The sequence below is a fragment of the Paramisgurnus dabryanus genome, chromosome 9 (assembly GCF_030506205.2).
Source record: "Paramisgurnus dabryanus chromosome 9, PD_genome_1.1, whole genome shotgun sequence".
Lineage (NCBI taxonomy): Eukaryota > Metazoa > Chordata > Actinopteri > Cypriniformes > Cobitidae > Paramisgurnus > Paramisgurnus dabryanus.
In genome coordinates this window covers 11,578,322-11,595,244 of record NC_133345.1, presented here as the reverse complement: position 1 = coordinate 11,595,244, position 16,923 = coordinate 11,578,322, and the positions used below count along the sequence as shown (strand labels likewise).

General features: G+C 41.1%; 1 protein-coding gene across 1 annotated transcript; it reads right to left on the bottom strand.

The window, feature by feature from the left end:
- Positions 1-1,081: 1,081 nt before the first annotated feature.
- Positions 1,082-4,496, bottom strand: LOC135769356 (extracellular calcium-sensing receptor-like). Its single transcript, XM_065278688.2, has 6 exons — positions 4,288-4,496; positions 3,911-4,199; positions 3,071-3,826; positions 2,749-2,976; positions 2,158-2,281; positions 1,082-1,995 (listed from the first exon to the last, which is right to left on the bottom strand). The coding sequence occupies exons 1-6, from the start codon at positions 4,494-4,496 to the stop codon at positions 1,082-1,084; spliced, it is 2,520 nt and encodes an 839-aa protein (XP_065134760.2).
- Positions 4,497-16,923: the final 12,427 nt, after the last annotated feature.

Here is a 16,923-nt window from a genome sequence, read left to right as displayed (position 1 = left end):
ATATATTTCAGTAACAAGGACGTTTTCAGTTCTGAAACTTGCAGAATGTTCGTGACCTCTTATATAACAAAAGTCAAGTTAAAATTGATTCTTTGATTCACCGCTGCTTTAAATGGGACATTTCACAAGACTTATTTAAGATGTCAAATAAGTCTTTGGTGTCCCCAGAGTACATATGTGAATTCTAGCTCAAATACTATATAGATAATTTTTTATAGCATGTTAAATTTGACATTTTATGTGTGAGCAAATATGTGAAATTTTTTGGATGTCTCCTTTTTAAAATGCAAATGAGCTGATTTCTGCACTGCAGTTCTGTGGTTGGAGTGCAGAGTAAGGCGCAGTATTATCCCCGTCTGACATCACAAGGTGAGCCAAATTTCAGTGACCTATTTTTTCACATGCTTGCAGAGAGTGGTTTACGAAAACTAAGTTACTGGGTTGTTCTTTTTCACAGGTTGATATAATCACTGACACCCAATTATAGCACTTAAACATAGAAAAAGTCAGACTTTCATTATATGTCCCCTTTTTACATAAGCTAATGCTTTTATCGTTATTTCAACAACGAATCATGTTTATATAAACTGTAAAAATTGCTGTTGAATTTATGACCAAGACAGTATGTAAAAAAGGGTCGTATGTCTTTATCTTTTGACAACAGGATTTGTACTGTATTAGTAACATTTTCTAGGTAAGCGTTGCTTTGCAACAATAGAGTATTTTACTCTTGTGAAACAACTTTATTTATTTAAACTTATACTGTGTCAAACTGGTAGCATTTTAACAAAATAATTAATGTATTTGTGTGGGCACATTTTGTTCTGAAATCAAAGCTTTTATATTGTGGTCACTGTTTCTTGATATAACATAGCTGCATAATATTTTAGCATTTGTGTGAATATAAAAGTTCAATGGTTTTCATATAAACAGTCTGTATGGAATATATATATATATATATATATATATATATATATATATATATATATATATATATATATATATATATATATATATATATTAAATCATTATTATTAAACAAAACCATCTCAGTGATATTTTAACCCTGATTCTTTTTATCTCAGTAAGACTTAGTTTGTGTTTTTCCCATCAAATGTTGCTTAGTATTTTTTTCAGGCTTAAACAGCATGATGTAACATTTAGGTGCAAATATGCAAAGTAATAAACCAAAGCTTGATGCTAGAATGGCAAATATTTCCACAGCTACAGTAAATTTTCCAGGTGAACTGACATAAGCTGGAATAAATGTGATCCATACAGCACAGAATATGAGCATACTGAATGTGATGAATTTAGCTTCATTGAAGTTATCAGGCAGCGTCCGTGCCAGAAAAGCCAGAATGAAGCACAAGAGAGCCAGTAGGCCAATATAACCCAACACAGCCCAGAAACCTACAGTAGAACCCAGACTGCATTCAAGAATAATCCTCTCCTTATAATATTTTATATTTTTATGAGGAAAAGGAGGAGATATTGTTAGCCAAAGCACACAGATAACAACTTGTATAAGCGTTAAGGCAAAAACACTGAGTCTTTGTTGTGCAGGCCCAAACCATTTCATGACATTACTTCCTGGAAGTGTGGCCTTGAATGCCATTAACACCACTAGTGTTTTCCCCAGAACACAGGAGATACAGAGGACAAAAGTGATCCCAAATGCTGTGTGACGCAACATACAGGACCACTCAGTGGGGCGACCAATGAAAGTAAGTGAACAGAGAAAACACAGAATCAATGAGAAGAGCAACAGGAAGCTCAGCTCTGAGTTGTTGGCTTTTACTATGGGAGTGTCCTTCTTACTGTAAAACAGGATGGCCACCAGTACAGTTATTCCTACTCCAAACAGAGAGAAAAAGACTAACACTATACCCATAACTTCTGTGAATGACAGAAACTCTACAGCCTTTAACACACATTGAATTTTTCTAGTATTAGACCAGTATTCCCCTGGACACTGCTGGCAGTTATTTGAATCTGGAAGAAAAGATTGTGATCACTATAGTTAGAGAAATAATTAAAAAATATTAAATTTCTGAACCTGATTAGTAATAAACTGTAACCTGAACAGTAGGAGAAAAACACAGAAGTAGCAACTAACCAATTTTCTTTGGATTATTAAGATTGTCTGAAGTTTACCTGTCTCATTACTAATTTCTCCATCTGCACATGTAATACAGTCATAACAGCAGACAGGTCTTCCTTTCTGTGCAGCCTTCCTAGTGCCTGGAGGACAACTCTCACTGCACACAGACCTTGGCTTCTAAATGAAACATACATGCAGTAATGCCTGTACATTCAGTAATGTATACATAAGAGTAACGATAATATGGTAATAATTTGAAGAATATTGAGATTATTGCATCTTTAAATCATAAAATAATGTAAATCTAAACCGGAAGCTAAAAATAGTGTATATTGTGTATAATTATTACATGACATACCAACACCATTTTAATGTATATAGACAAAAATCATTAAATAGACATTTTAGGAAATGGTATTTGAAGTAAATATATTGTCTGCTTTTTTATATATAATTTAGCATAAGACTAAAAAATCAATACCTGCCCATTTAGACATTAATACACTTTTTGAATAGTTAAAAGTTACCAAATCAGCTTTATAATCTTGTTTTCTGCATATCCACTAAATGAGTGAATTTTTTATTTTGCTTTATTTTACTTTCTCACCATAACTTTGTAAAATTAACAAGCTTTTACCATTTACCTCTCGCTGTCCTCCAGCCCAGATTATGGTTTCAGTGTTAATGAAAAAGCGCTGGTCAGGGTGCAGGGAGGCATCATAGTAACCCACTGCTTTAAACTGAAATGATCCATCAGAGTCCTTCTGCCAGTTCACAACTTCATACTGGGCTACTGTAGCACCAGTGCTGTCAAACCACACTTTATCTCCAAATGTATCTGTGAAATTTACTTTTTTAAGAGCTTCAACCACCTTTTTAAAGACAAATTTAGAACATTACTATTGTGGCATTTAAACACAAAATACAATTGGAAAGTCTTTTTTTCCACATTCTCTTATTGTTTACCTGTTGTGGTTTTATTGTCAGGGATTTTTCACAAAATTCTTGTTCTTTGCACCTCAGCAGACTGTGCATTGCATAAGCAACAGCATACACTGCTTTGTAGACATTGCTTGAAAATCTTTGTTCAGACACATCTTCATTGTAATTTTTTAGCACAAATAGATCCTGATATCTGCTGCAGTTTAATTCAGCTTGAGAATAATTACCATCTCTTTTTGAGCATGGAAAAGCTGTTTTCCAAAATGATTTATTAACATAATCAGAAAATCCTTCAATATGGAGTTTTCTTAAAGCAAGCCCTAATGACCCTCCCATCACATGAAATGTGTTTGGCGTTATCAAATTCTTTGAAGCTGACCATCCAACCACACCAATCATTTGTAGGCCTGTAATGTTTTGAATACTTAGTTGCTCAATTAGTAACCCGGTCTCAAACAATGCAAGAAATGCAACAACCACTTTTGCTGTGCCCTGCTTCATTGTTTTTACCACTTTTAGGAGTTTTTCGGGCTCTGTTCTGTAGAATTTCACAGAGTACTCGACACAAATCCCCTCCTCCTGTGCTGTTTTTAGAAATGTGGCCATTCCATTGTTCCCATAATCATTGTCACTGTTCACAGCTCCAACCCAAGTCCAGCCTAAGTGCTTGACCAAGAGTGCAAGTGCTCTGCCCTGGTGATAATCACTAGCAATAGTCCTGAAGAATGAAGGGTAATCTCTCCTGTTACTGAGACACTCACACGAGGCTGAGTGACTTATCTGAAAAATAAATCAGTCAATAAAAAGTCAGTTGTCAGTCTTATTTATGTCAGTTATTTAACTTTTACTGTCATTTCCTCTTACCACTGGAATTTTAAAAGGTCCTGTGGTTCTAGACAGAATAATTGTGGTGGCTGACTCTGTTTCCCCTATAATAGCATGAATAGGAGACTGTCCATTGCATCTGTTCCCTGCTGCAAACTCCTGATCGTTCATTAGTGCCATAATTGCACTCACAGAGGACAGTCTCGAACCACAGCTATCATAGATTCTATAGCCAATAGAAACATTTGGAAGAAAACTTTCATTCCTGTTAATCTCCTCAATCGCAAAAATCATGGTTTGAGCCAACCGAAAATCTCTAGGACTCACACTGTATAAACATTAAATCATAGGTTTGTTAGGTTTGTTTTAATACACTATTTGTTATAATTTTTTTTATTAATTCCAATGTACCAAACCTGGAGCATGATAGAAGCTGAGGTTTTTGTGTGAATTCAAATGAAGGTAATGTTTCTTTAGCGTGTAGTGGAAAAATTGCTCCAATAGTTATGTCTCCATCCTTTGACAGCAGCGGGTATTTAGGGTCCCCCATTATTTTACAACGAGTATTTTCCACCTTTGCGTTAAGGTGATGGAATAGCAAGAGTGTGTATAGAAAACAAATCATCCCAAAAACTGAGCTCACCTTAAGCTGCAAAATGTAATTGACTCTGATTCTGTGATGTCAGTTGTTTTAAACACCTAATATGGATAAACAGTACGTACCCAGTGACCTCATAGGGCAGAGCATGAAGCAAGTCAAGCAGGAGTCAAATAGATGTTTGTTCCATCTTGCCATTTTTTTTGTTTTTTTGAAAGAATAACAAAACATGAAAAATATACATTATTTGCTGCTATTTTTAATAATAACATTATAAAAAGTAAAAGTTGGATCAACTTAAAAAAAAATACTTGGTAACACTTAAAATTTTCTTCATTTACATTTTTTCTTACTTTAAGTAAAATTTGTAAAATATTTTATGTTTATCCAGTTAAAATAATAAAGTGAGAAGTACCAATGGAAGTAAGTTATTTAAATAGAACTGTTTTCACTTTTACAATGCAAAAAACAAACAATCGGGAAACAAATAGTTTTGAAGTCATGAAATTGAAATTTAAAACTTTACATTTTGGAATATTGTTTTTTTTTTTTTTACAAAATACTAATCTGTGTGCTTCACTTTTTTAGTGAATTCATGTGCCCTTATAAAATTTAATTAAAAACGCTAGTCTCCTCGAAATTATCTCTTTTTACTTATGGTCACGAGGAGTGGCACAAAGGTGGGGCCCGGGAAAAGATTGCAGCAATAATCAATTAGTTCCCTTTAAAGAGAACTTGTGCTGCATCGCCGTAGTGATGCTATGGGAACGTCTGAATGTGTATATCAAATTCAGGCAACCTAAAAACCCCCTCGCTAGCTTTTTTCCTCAGATGGCTATCTGTGTGTGTGTATCTGAGTGTTTGAATAGCTTAAAGGCTCTCTAAGCGAATCTGTGTGACATCACTTCTTGTTGACGTTCGAAGTGTTGTCAAACAAAACGGAGTGTTGCTAACTCCTCCCCTCCTCCTCCCTTCTGTGCTTTCTGAACGAGTCATGAACACGCCCAACCCCCACTCCCAAATCCTTCTTGTCGTTTATTGGCTGGAACACTTTGTTGTCTTTCCTGGTGGTAGGTTTGACCACTTGGTTTTTGTTGCAGTTTGTGAAGCCTGCGCGGTCTACAGAGACCAATTTTTTTACAGTGTGTTCAGGGGACAGGCATTTAGCAGATAGTGAGGAGATGTTTACTGTATGCAACAAAATATGTTTTATGGATTAAATGGTCAATCGCACACCATAAAACAATTTCAAAGAATGTTGGGGCTCATGGCGGCTGCAACCAATATGATTACACTCTGTCTTTTTGCACATGAGACCCTGCAGTGGTGGGTTTTTTCCCTAAGGGGCAACCCTTTTTGCATGTTCAGGGTAAGTGCACATGTCTTCGCATATTATTTAAATTACTGTGTTCCCTTTCAGTCGGTCACTACGACGTCACATCGTGACCAACGAATTGGGAACTTGCTTAGAGAGACCAATCTGCTTCGTTTACTACTAAAACGCCAATGAACTTGGCATTGAGGTATTTGCATAATGCCGGCGCCGCCCCGCCAGGTGCGTATATAAGCTGCAGGTGCATTTAGGGAAATTAGCTTTTTTGCTTCGAAAACGGGCAGTATCTGCTACTGAGAACCTACTATATTGCTCTTTGGGGAAACGATTGCTGAAGTTGGTTGGACAAGCAGTACCACAGCGGACGCTCGCAGTTTTTCCACTGCTCTACATCTTTTTGTTTTGAGATTTAGTGAGTGCGTTGCTGATCCCTGATGATTGGGCATCATCAACTGGGCATCTAAAGAGTGATTTCCTAAAAAAGTGATACGGAGAGCTTTGTGTCTTTTTGAAGACAGCCACTCTCTCGTATATCCGGAGATTAGTGTCCTTTTCAGGATAGCTTTTCGTCCGTGCGATCTTGGGTGCGATCAATGAGTGGTAAACCCCCCTCAGCCCGAACCATCCCGCCTGGATGATTGGTTTTTGGAGCTGCCCGGGCCTCACATCCCTCACCTCCCATGCCTTTCTTCCCCGAGGTTCACGAAGAGCTGACACGTACTTGGAAGTCGCCGTTTTCTACAAGATTGCGGCCTGTTCAGCCTTCCCCCCTCACCGATGGAGCCGCTAAGGGTTACACCGGGATTCCTCCTGTGGAGCGGGGGTCGCGATGCAAATGTGTCCGGCCACCGCTGCCTCATGGAGAGATTGTCCCACCCTTCCTTCGCGAGCTACGAAGGTCACAGCGCAGGAGATCGGTCGTGCCATGTCTACAATGGTGGTCCAAGAATGCCATCTTTGGTTGTGTCTAGCTGGCATGACGGACGGGGACAAGAACAAGTTCCTGGACGCTCCGGCCTCTTCGGCGAGTTGGTGGAGTCTCTGCGAGTTGGTGGAGTTCTTCGCCCAGCAGTTCTGCCCACGCCTCCCTACCTAGGACGACATTCCGGCACGCAGAGGATCTCTTTTCTCGGTATGGAACTGGACTCAATCAATTTATCGGTGTGTTTAACAGAAGCGCACGTCCAGTCAATCCTGACTTGCCTCTACACGTTTTGAGGGAAGAACGAGGTCCCACTGAAACAATTTCAGAATCTCCTGGGCATATGGCAGCAGCCGCAGCTGTGACACCGCACGGACTGCTCCATAAGAGACCACTTCAGCGTTGGCTTCCCGATCGAGTCCCAAGAAGAGCGTTGTGCGCTGACATTCATCGTGTAACCATTACACCTGCGTGTCGCCTAACATTCACCCTGTGGTCAGACCCCGCATTTCTGAGAGCAGGTGTGCCCATGAAACAGGTCTCCTGGCATGCTGTTGTACACACAGATACATCTGACACGGGGTGGGGAGCCACGTACGACGGGCTTGCAGCCTCGGGGGTGTGGACAGCACCCCAGCTGCACTGGCACATCAACTGCCGCAAGTTGTGGGCTGTATATATGGGACTTGTACGCTCCGCTACGGAGCTGCGAGGAAAGGATGTATTAGTTCGCACCGACAATATTGCGACTGTTGCGTATATAAACCATCAAAACATAAACCTGTTTTATTCACTAACCGAGGGCAGCCTCGGCGTGGACGCGTTGGCACACAGCTGTCCGCGGGGCATGCGCAAATGTGCATTTCCTCCAGTGAGCTTAATTGCACAGACGCTGTGCAAGGTCAGGCAGGACGAGGAGAGCCTTCTACTGGTCGCTCCTTACTGGACAACCAGGAATTGGTTCCCAGAACTGATGCTCCTTGCGACAGCCCCTCCCTGGTGGATTCCCCTGAGGAAGGATCTTCTGTCTTAAGGAGGGGGCACGTTATGGCACCCGCGCCCGACCTGTGGGATCTCCATGTGTGGTCATTGAGCGCGCGCAAGGTTTAGGTGATTTCTCGCAAGCGCTATCTAACACCATCGCCGCAGGATGAGCACTGTCTACTAGACACGTGTACGCGCTAAAATGGAACCTGTTCGTCGATTGGTGCTCTTCGCAACACGAGGACACCCAAGAATGCCCCATTAATGTCGTGCTTTCGTACCTTCAACACCGGTTAGATGGTAGGCTGTCACCCTCCACCATTAAAGTTGACGTTGCCGCTATATCTGCACATCACTCTTTAATAAACGGCAGATCGGTTGGCCAGCACGATCTAGTTATTAGATTTTTAAGAGGCGCACGAAGGTTGCATCCTTCGCACCCTCCCTCTATTCCTCCTTGGGACCTGTCCATTGTGCTGAAAGCCCTGCAGGGACCCCCGTTCCAGCCTCTGCAGTCTGTGAGTCTGAAGTTTTTATCAATAAAAACTCTGACCCTGCTCACTGCTTGCTTGCCTTCAGTTTGGTCCTGCTGTCTCAAGCGTAACTCTCAGACCCAGACCAGGCTACGTGCCCAAAGTTCCCACCACTCCTTTCAGAGATCAGGTGCTGAGCTTGCAAGCGTTGCCCCTGGAGGAGGCAGACCCAAACATGGCTTTATTATGTCCCGAACGTGCGCTGTGCCTGTACGTGGATCGCACACAAAGCCTCAGGACCTCAGACCAGCTCTTTGTCTGTTACGGTGGTCAGCAGAGAGGGAAAGCTGTCACTAAGCAGAGGATGTCTCATTGGATTGTAGACACCATCGCCCTTGCTTATAATCTGCAGGGCACCCCATGCCCATTTAATTTGAGAGCACACTCCACTAGAAGTGTTGCCTCATCTTGGGCTCTTGCTCGTGGTTCCTCGCTAACAGACATTTGCAGAGCTGCGGTTTGGGCGACACCTAACACGTTCATTAGGTTTTACAGTGTTCATGTCGGTTTTCTCTCGTGTTCTCACTTCATCTGGGGGATCATTGAGCACCGGCTCGCATGTTGGCTTGCAGCCTCCGACTGACGCTACACAATAACTCTCAGTATGAAAGGCCATCCAGTCAAAATGCGTAATGGTTTGATTGACTCTCCTCCGCCGCCCTGGCAGCCTGATGTTGCGGAGCATCCGCTGTCAGCCTCTCACTAGATGCATCCTCGCGAACCTATGTGTTTGGCTCGGGCCTCCACATTGCGTCCCACTGGGTTCCTTTGTGAGTATTTTTCAGTGGGGTTAATCCTTCTAGCCCACGTTTCCCTCAGCAGTTTAAATTTAAATTTTTGAATGTTTTGATAAAAATGTGCTCTGCGTCGCGTTTAAGTGTATAAATCCCCCAGCAGAGAAATGTATGCGATGCTGAGAGGTAATGCAGAAGTGTAAATGCCCACTGTCTCTAGAGTATATATGTTTCTTCTTGCCTCCATGTTGTTACAGTAAACAACGCATGAAACACAGTTCTCCGCTTCTGCCTGTGATTTATGCACTGTCGGATGAGAAGCGTTACAGTCGCATCAGCCTTACGATGGAGCAGATATTCTGTTGAGGCAGGCGTTGACCCCAGGGGAATGAAGATTCTACCCAAACATGGTGGAGAAAATCTGTCTTAGGTTCAGCCAAGCGAAACCTGACCTGTTTGCGACTAAGGAGCTCTGAAGAGGTTCCACCAACAGAAGCCGCAGCTGTTGCTTGTAGCCCCATGTAGGCAGACCTAAGTATGGTTTTCGAACCTGGTGTCCCTTCAATATGCTTCCCATTTCAGTTGCAGATTAGGAGGGATCTGTGGTCTTAGGCAAGGGGCACTGTGTTTCACCCATGCCTAGAGCGAAGGAGTTTGTGGGTTTGGCCTCTGAGGGAAACACTCATAGAAATGGGTCTCTCAACCAAGGTTGTGCAGACTATTTGACATTCCAGAGCCTCTCCACCAGGAAATGTTATGCATTAAATGGAAGTTTTTAGTTGCATGGTGCCAGAGGCACTTATATTACCCAGTTAAATGCCCAGTAGGATTATTTTAGGAGTTTTTACAGAAACAGTTTGCAGCAGGCCTGACTCCTTTGACCATTAAGGTTTATGTGGTAGCTATATCTTTCCACACCTTAGTGGTTGGTCCCTGATTAGGTAGAAACCAACTAGTTTCCTGTGTGGCACTCTGAGGCTGATGCCTGCAAGTAATTCCAGGATCCCTCATTGGTGGAGATCTGTGCCTGATGTTGAAGGGCTTATCAGGGGCATAATTTCAGCAGTTAAAAACTGTGTCAGAGAAGTTTATCACACTAAAAATGATATTTCTCCTAGCTGTTACCTCCTCTTTGGCTGTTGGCTCTTTTGAGGGCTCCGATGTTGTAGGAGGGACCGGCAGTGCATGAGGACTGGTTTGGAGAGGAGCAGGCTGAAACCGGGCCTTATGTGTTTTAAAGGCAGCTCCTTTGTATTTAAACCCCTGCCTAAGTTCAGTCCTGGTCAGTTCTCGTTAATGTTCCCTGTGTTCCACCGTCAATGTTACCCTGTGTTAATAATGTCTCCAATGTTTTGTTTCTAAGTGTTCATCGTCATCTTTATGTAAGTTGAAACATGACTGAAGAACTGACCAACTGTTTAGCGGCATCCATTGCAAGTGTTTTTTTTTATTTTCCATCTGAGTTTTTGTATTTAGTGTTTCACTGACCTCATCCTAACCCATGGATTTCCCTGCTGTCCGTCTTCTGTGCCTGAAGCAAGGATATCGCTCCCTTGAGGAACACCTAGAAGAATTTCTCCTGTTGGTTTCTGACACCCCCTTCCCAGACTACTGCCTTTGCACATTTCTCTGTTGTGGCCTCAAACACCGCCACACGTGCGCAGTTGTCTGGGGAGGATCCTCAAGGGGGCTTTGCCACATTCTTGGAGTGGGTGCTGGTATCCTGTGGATCATTGTTCATCGTTGAGGTTATCACCAGCCCCACTCCCAACCCAGAGCCGTCACCCTGCTATGCGGAGCCAACGCCCATTGCAGACAAAGAGCCCGAATCTGCCACGATCACCGAGCCAGAGCTAACCGCCCCTGAGCTCAACGTCGCCCCTGAGCTCAACGTCGCCCCAGAGCCACAGTCTCCAGAGCTGTCTGACTAAGTGCGTGAGCCGTTACACCGTGTGTCACCCTGGGAGTCTATGTGGAGTTTGAGGGCTACGAGGAAAGCCCAATCCACACTCCCGCCGCTGAGGGTGAGCCACAGTTAATCTCTGGACATTTACTGGATTATTCAAATGACTTTTGTTGTGTACAGTCTCTGCTGGTCCTGCCCAACCATCCTTCATCCTTGCTGGTCCCACCCAGCCTCCCTCTCCATCCTCCTCTCCTATCGTCAGTCATCAACTCAGCCACTCATCATCCGGCTTCTGTCTACACCCCAGCTCACCCTCAGTGTGTCTGCAACACAGGGCCGTTGAACTGGGGCGTAACCATCTGCCAGCTGTCTCGGAAGCGGTTCCCATGTCCCCACCTGCAGCCTCTGAGACCCTGACTCCGCCTCAGTCCTCCGACCTATCAGCTACATCTCGGGTCTAGACTCCCTCACCTCCACTGTGGCCATTGGCCTACCAGCTCCACCAGGCTTCCTCATCCCTCCTGCTCCCCTTGGCTGGTCATCGTCCTGTCCTCCCTTCTGGACTACCCTCCTCTACAGATGTGGCCTTTAAAAATGCGCGTTTTCTCCCGCGGCATTCGCCAATTCGTCTCGCAGAGTCTCGCAGCATTCTGCAAGTGCTTTCGGGGGGGCTACTTTCCATTTTCCCTTAATGTGTTTCGCTTCACAGAATATCCACCAGGTGGCGCATAAAAACATTGCATTGCGTTGTTTCCAGAAGTTAATAAGGGCATTGCTGAATATTTTACATTGCTACTGTATTAAAACAGCAAAGTGATATGTCAACCCATTCTTGCCAGCATAACAGCGCATACAACTATTAAGATACGTGCAATGCGAACTTATAGGAAGTGCAACAGAGAATTTAGTGTGAGCCTAATAAACGCGACTCTATTTACAATGAATATCTTAATTATTTGTGTTTTTTTTTGACACCGTTTCATTGTTTGTTCATAATATTTATAATTGTCAGTTTTTCTAAAAGTATCAATATTTTAAACAGATTAATGTGGTATAAAAAAAGACATGTTTTAAAGTTAAAAATGTTGTAAAAAATATAGTAGTATTCTTATATTTGAAGAATAACAATATGATACATTTATACTGCGCTAAAATGCTTCACATATGGAAAGAGGAATTCTTCTCAACCACCACCAATAAAGTTTACAAATTATTCTTTAGAAAAAAGGCGTTTAAACCCATGCGGGGTGTACAGTTGGCATATGATATCTTTTTTATTTCGTTTTTACATATTTATATTTATAAAATCTTTAATAATAGGCTACCTTTCTTGCGCATATGCAGTCAGTGTTTCTAATTCATAATTGTAAAAAATATTATTGTAAAATAGAATATCACTAAAATAATTTATTAAAGTAACTTAATAAAATGTCTTAATGTCACTTATGTGTTTTTTTAGTTGGTCAAACCAAAATAATTGACGCGAACAGAGAAACTGTGCCTTTTGCGGACGAAAAACACCTCCGAAATGTTGAGTTTATGAATTTTTACAATATGTACTTTGTGAAATGTGTGTGTAAAATAATCAATTTTATAACATGTGGCTGTAGAGACAAACACGCCGCATCGCCTTCCAGATATCTTACACGTTCGCATTCAACACTTTTCAAAACTTATTTATATTAAATCTAATTAATAATTATAAATTATGACATGATAAAATTAGAATTGTGCAAAGAGCCAATTCAGATATTGTTAATTAAAGCTGTTTTATACACCTTTCTGTTATAAATGTTTTAAAAAATATATTAGTATTCTTATATATTAAGAATATAACAATATGATACATTTATATTGCGCTAAAATGCGTTACATATGGAAAGAGGAATTATTCTCAACCACCACCAATAAAGTTTAAACATTATTCTTTAGAAAAACGCCTCCGAAGTGTTGAGTTTATGAATATTTACACTTACAATATATACTTTGTGAAATGTGTGTTTAAAATAATAAATTTCATAACTGTAAAGACAAACACGCCGCATTGCATGATTTTATAAATACCGAGGTCCATATAAGTATTTTCCAGGGCATGCACCCCAGGAAAAAAAGCTTCTTATTTCCCTGCTCTACATATATGAATTTTAATACATCAGAAAACCAAAGAATCAAATACCTATAGATTTCAAACCATGTCAGTATGCAGAAGACTTGTGTTGGTCATTAGGAATACATTGTAATAATTATTTTACCATCCTGGGCACACTAGTTGCTGCACACTTTCTCTTCTTTTGTTATTTATTTAACTTTAATGACTTCAACAGGTACTGTTTATTAGGCTTTAAGACTGAATGCAATAAAATGTTCAAGCCAAAATATGAACATTTAAACTCCGTGCACGCGCGCTACGGGTGGATGAAGCGTTGTACCGCGCACGTGATGCATCGCGTTTTCAAGTTCAAGCTTAGCAGAAGTCCAGTGCAACACAGGGAATCTAATCATTATACAGTTAAAAACATATCTTCAAGAATTAAAGGGTGGCGTGGAATGTTGTTAATAAACATGCTGAATAACGGAAAGTGAATTACTGGAGGGAGAGAAAGCAGCGCATTAAATTTGGACACCCAAGTGCTCAGCGGCATTAATGTTTCTTGTCCTGTCACCTTGACAGTCACTACGGTTTCATATTTCTCGTCAATAAACTGCTGTATAATAGTCAGCGTTTGATTACTTACATCTCTCTTGCACTTCCACTAACTGCGCATCTGACCTCTGTGTTGCACCTCTCTCTGTCTGCCTGGTTTGATTTTATTGGTCATCTCGGTTTCATTTTGACTTTATCTTACTTAATAGACCCTTTAACTGTTTGTACACCATGTTGACATGGCACCGTATGCGTGCGCATTTAGGCAACGGAGACGGAGGTATGGCAAGAATCAGCAGTGAAGCAACCTACCCATTACACAAAAAATGCACACGGCCGCGCCGGTCTCAGTGTGTCTGCATCTATGAAAAAAATGTGCACCACCTGCATGCAGAGAGCACGCGCGCTGCCTGCACGACATCCAATCACTGCAGTCCCACGTTGGTTTGGATGTTGGGACCGTACCAGTACAGCTCAGCAGTGGTGTAGTCTACTAGAAATTGTAAAGGATTTCCGTATACCCGCTAAAAATAGCGTGAGGATGCGTAACAGCATGGTTTTGTGACATTTCAAACTTTTAGTAATAGTGAAGCACTGACCATTAGCATGCTACACTTGCTACTTTAGCGGGTTGAAATGCATATAGCCTACATATTAGGCTATATATTTGGTGTGTTTGACTTTCTGCCGAACTGCGCGATCCGATCGGCATATGAAATCACTAGCGGCGCGAAGCAGAGTGGTGTGGCGCTACAAAACCCACAGGCGAGTGACAGCAAAGTACCGCGAGAGCGATTCAAAGCGGATTTATCCACGTGTTAACTGGAATCGCTCTCGCGGTACTTTGACATCACCAAGAGATCTATACCACTGCAGCTAAGTCACTACATTGACATGGCAGAAGGACAGAATGCCATTTTGTTCTGGGCACTCTTCCTTCACTCTTTCAAGTAGCCTTGGCAGTGCCTGCTTCTAGTGCTACAGTGGAGCGAGTTTTCAGCCATGGTGGCATCATGGCCAATTTGATCTTTTGAAAATGCAATGCAGTATATGGGCCTCCCTCCACCTGTCCACAGCATGCATTTTATTTCTGTTGTAAGAGGACTTGACATGACTCGAAACTAAAATGGTAGGACTTTTGACTCGACTTGAGACTTGTTGGCTTTGACTTTTGACTCGACTTGGGACTTGCCTCATCTTTGACATGACTTGACTCGGGACTCGAGGGCAAAGACTTACTTGTGACTTGCATAACAATGACTTTGTCCCACCTCTGCTTATAGCTAGACGTCACATGCCGATTGGTCTGCGCTGCGCAGCAAGAAGCCACACGAGCGCTGAGCGTTGAGTCAAATTATAAGACGAGCGTAAGAAAATGACAGAGGTCTGGTCAGGGAATTAACCCAACACAAAAGTGAAAATGATAGCAATGACTCTTTAGATAAGATCTATAGACATGCACATCAGTGTTTTATTTGTCTGGAGAAAAGGACAATTTGATATCCAAAATAGTGTCCAACATAATACTTACTCTATCAATATACTCAAATAAGTAGGGCCTACATGCACTGCTATCAAACGTGATGTGTTTTTGGTGTTGTAATCTGGAACTTGGTGTATATCAAATGTGTTTGTTAAATGTCTCCACATGGAAACGGAATGCCCTCCCCCCGCACAGTCCTGCAATGAGAACCAGAAAAACCGGTTTCTAACCATTTTATTTACATGTGAATAGTGAGAGCACCCCCTCAGGAGCTGTAGCAGGGTTTTTGCGGGGTCTTTATAAGCTTAAGCCAGGACTTAGTTTAAATAGGAAATATAACTAGTTTTAACAAACATGCCTTACTAAAAACATTATTTGTCTGCATTTTGAGGCAAAAAAGGGCATGGCCGCCCGGACCCCGGTAATTTTCTGACGCGTGTCTTATTTGACTCAATGCTCAGCGCTCGTTTGACGACTTGCGGCGCCACGCAGCCCGATCGGACGGCATGTGACGTCTTAGCACCGCGAGACAGTAGGCCTACAGTATGCTTTTGAATAGATCTCGCGGTAGTGGGATGTCACAGGCCAACGGGTTTGCGCTGCGCCCCATTAAGTAAGATAAAGTGAAAATTATTCCTAGATGACCAATAAAATCATACCAGGCAGACAGCAAAGGAGGAAGGATACCTCAGTTAGTGGAAGTAATAGGTTAAATTGGGCCGGAGCGCACCGGAGCGCAGCTCCGCCTCCTCGGGTCCACAACACACCTTGCCGGAGCTCCGGTCCGTCTCCTTCAGCAACAGGGTTTGACGCAAAGCGAATAATAACGTTTTCATAGGCTTCAAACTCGTGCTTGCGGGGCACCCTCGACAAACATCTTTTTGAGAAAATCATGCTTCTCAGAGGTCCACTGTGTTTTTAATCCCGTCTGAATCGGAGTCCGTGTATGACATCTCCTTTATTTAGTTTTACATATTTTTATTTATATGCATTTAATAATACCGTAAGATCATAATGTATACACTGTAAAAATGATTCAGTGGCTTTGTAAATGTAGGCTATCTAAAATAAATGATTAAATTAACTTAATAAATTTTTTTAATGTCAGTTATGTGTTTTTTTTTTTAGTTAGACATACCCAAATAAATGACTAGAAATAGATATTTTGTTTAAAATGTACATATTTTATTTGATGTATACGCCTTAATAATATAAGTATTTAATTTACAGATTATTTTAATCAATATATTTGATAAGGTCAGAATTATATATTTAAGTTTTTGAAACTGTAATAATTGCTTTCTTCAAATTAATATTATTTGCATTTAACATCAACTTAAAAAAATGTACGTTTTACGCCTAACTTGAACTATGATGTACTTACTATTTTTACATTGATATTATTTGAGTAAATGTAGGCAAAAAAATAAATTAATAATAAGTAGAACAAATGTTAATTTTAAAAAATCCCATATAGCCAACAGGTTTTAATCAGCAACAGAGAAACTGCGCCTTTTGCCGATGAAAAACACCTCAGAAACTCCTCGAATTTATGAATTATTACACTCACAATATGATTTAATTTACTTACTACAAAAATATAACTCATTATACAAATTTATTCAACACCATTGCACACTTTATATCGAGTTTCATACCATGTAAAGGAAAACATGATAATATAAAAAGTACAGTAATGCAGAAAAGCGCATTACAACCATCTCCAAGCTATTAAGAACGTTCAGATGCAAAAATGAACTAAATGTACAATTAGATAAACTAGTTAATGATATTGCACAAATGCTCTCGGTCTCTTCAAGGTCTACGCGAATAGAGGTTTGTTATAAGACTCAGTTATACATCACGTCTCTTCTAATTGCACAGAAAAAATGAATCAAGTGATCCGCATTTTAGT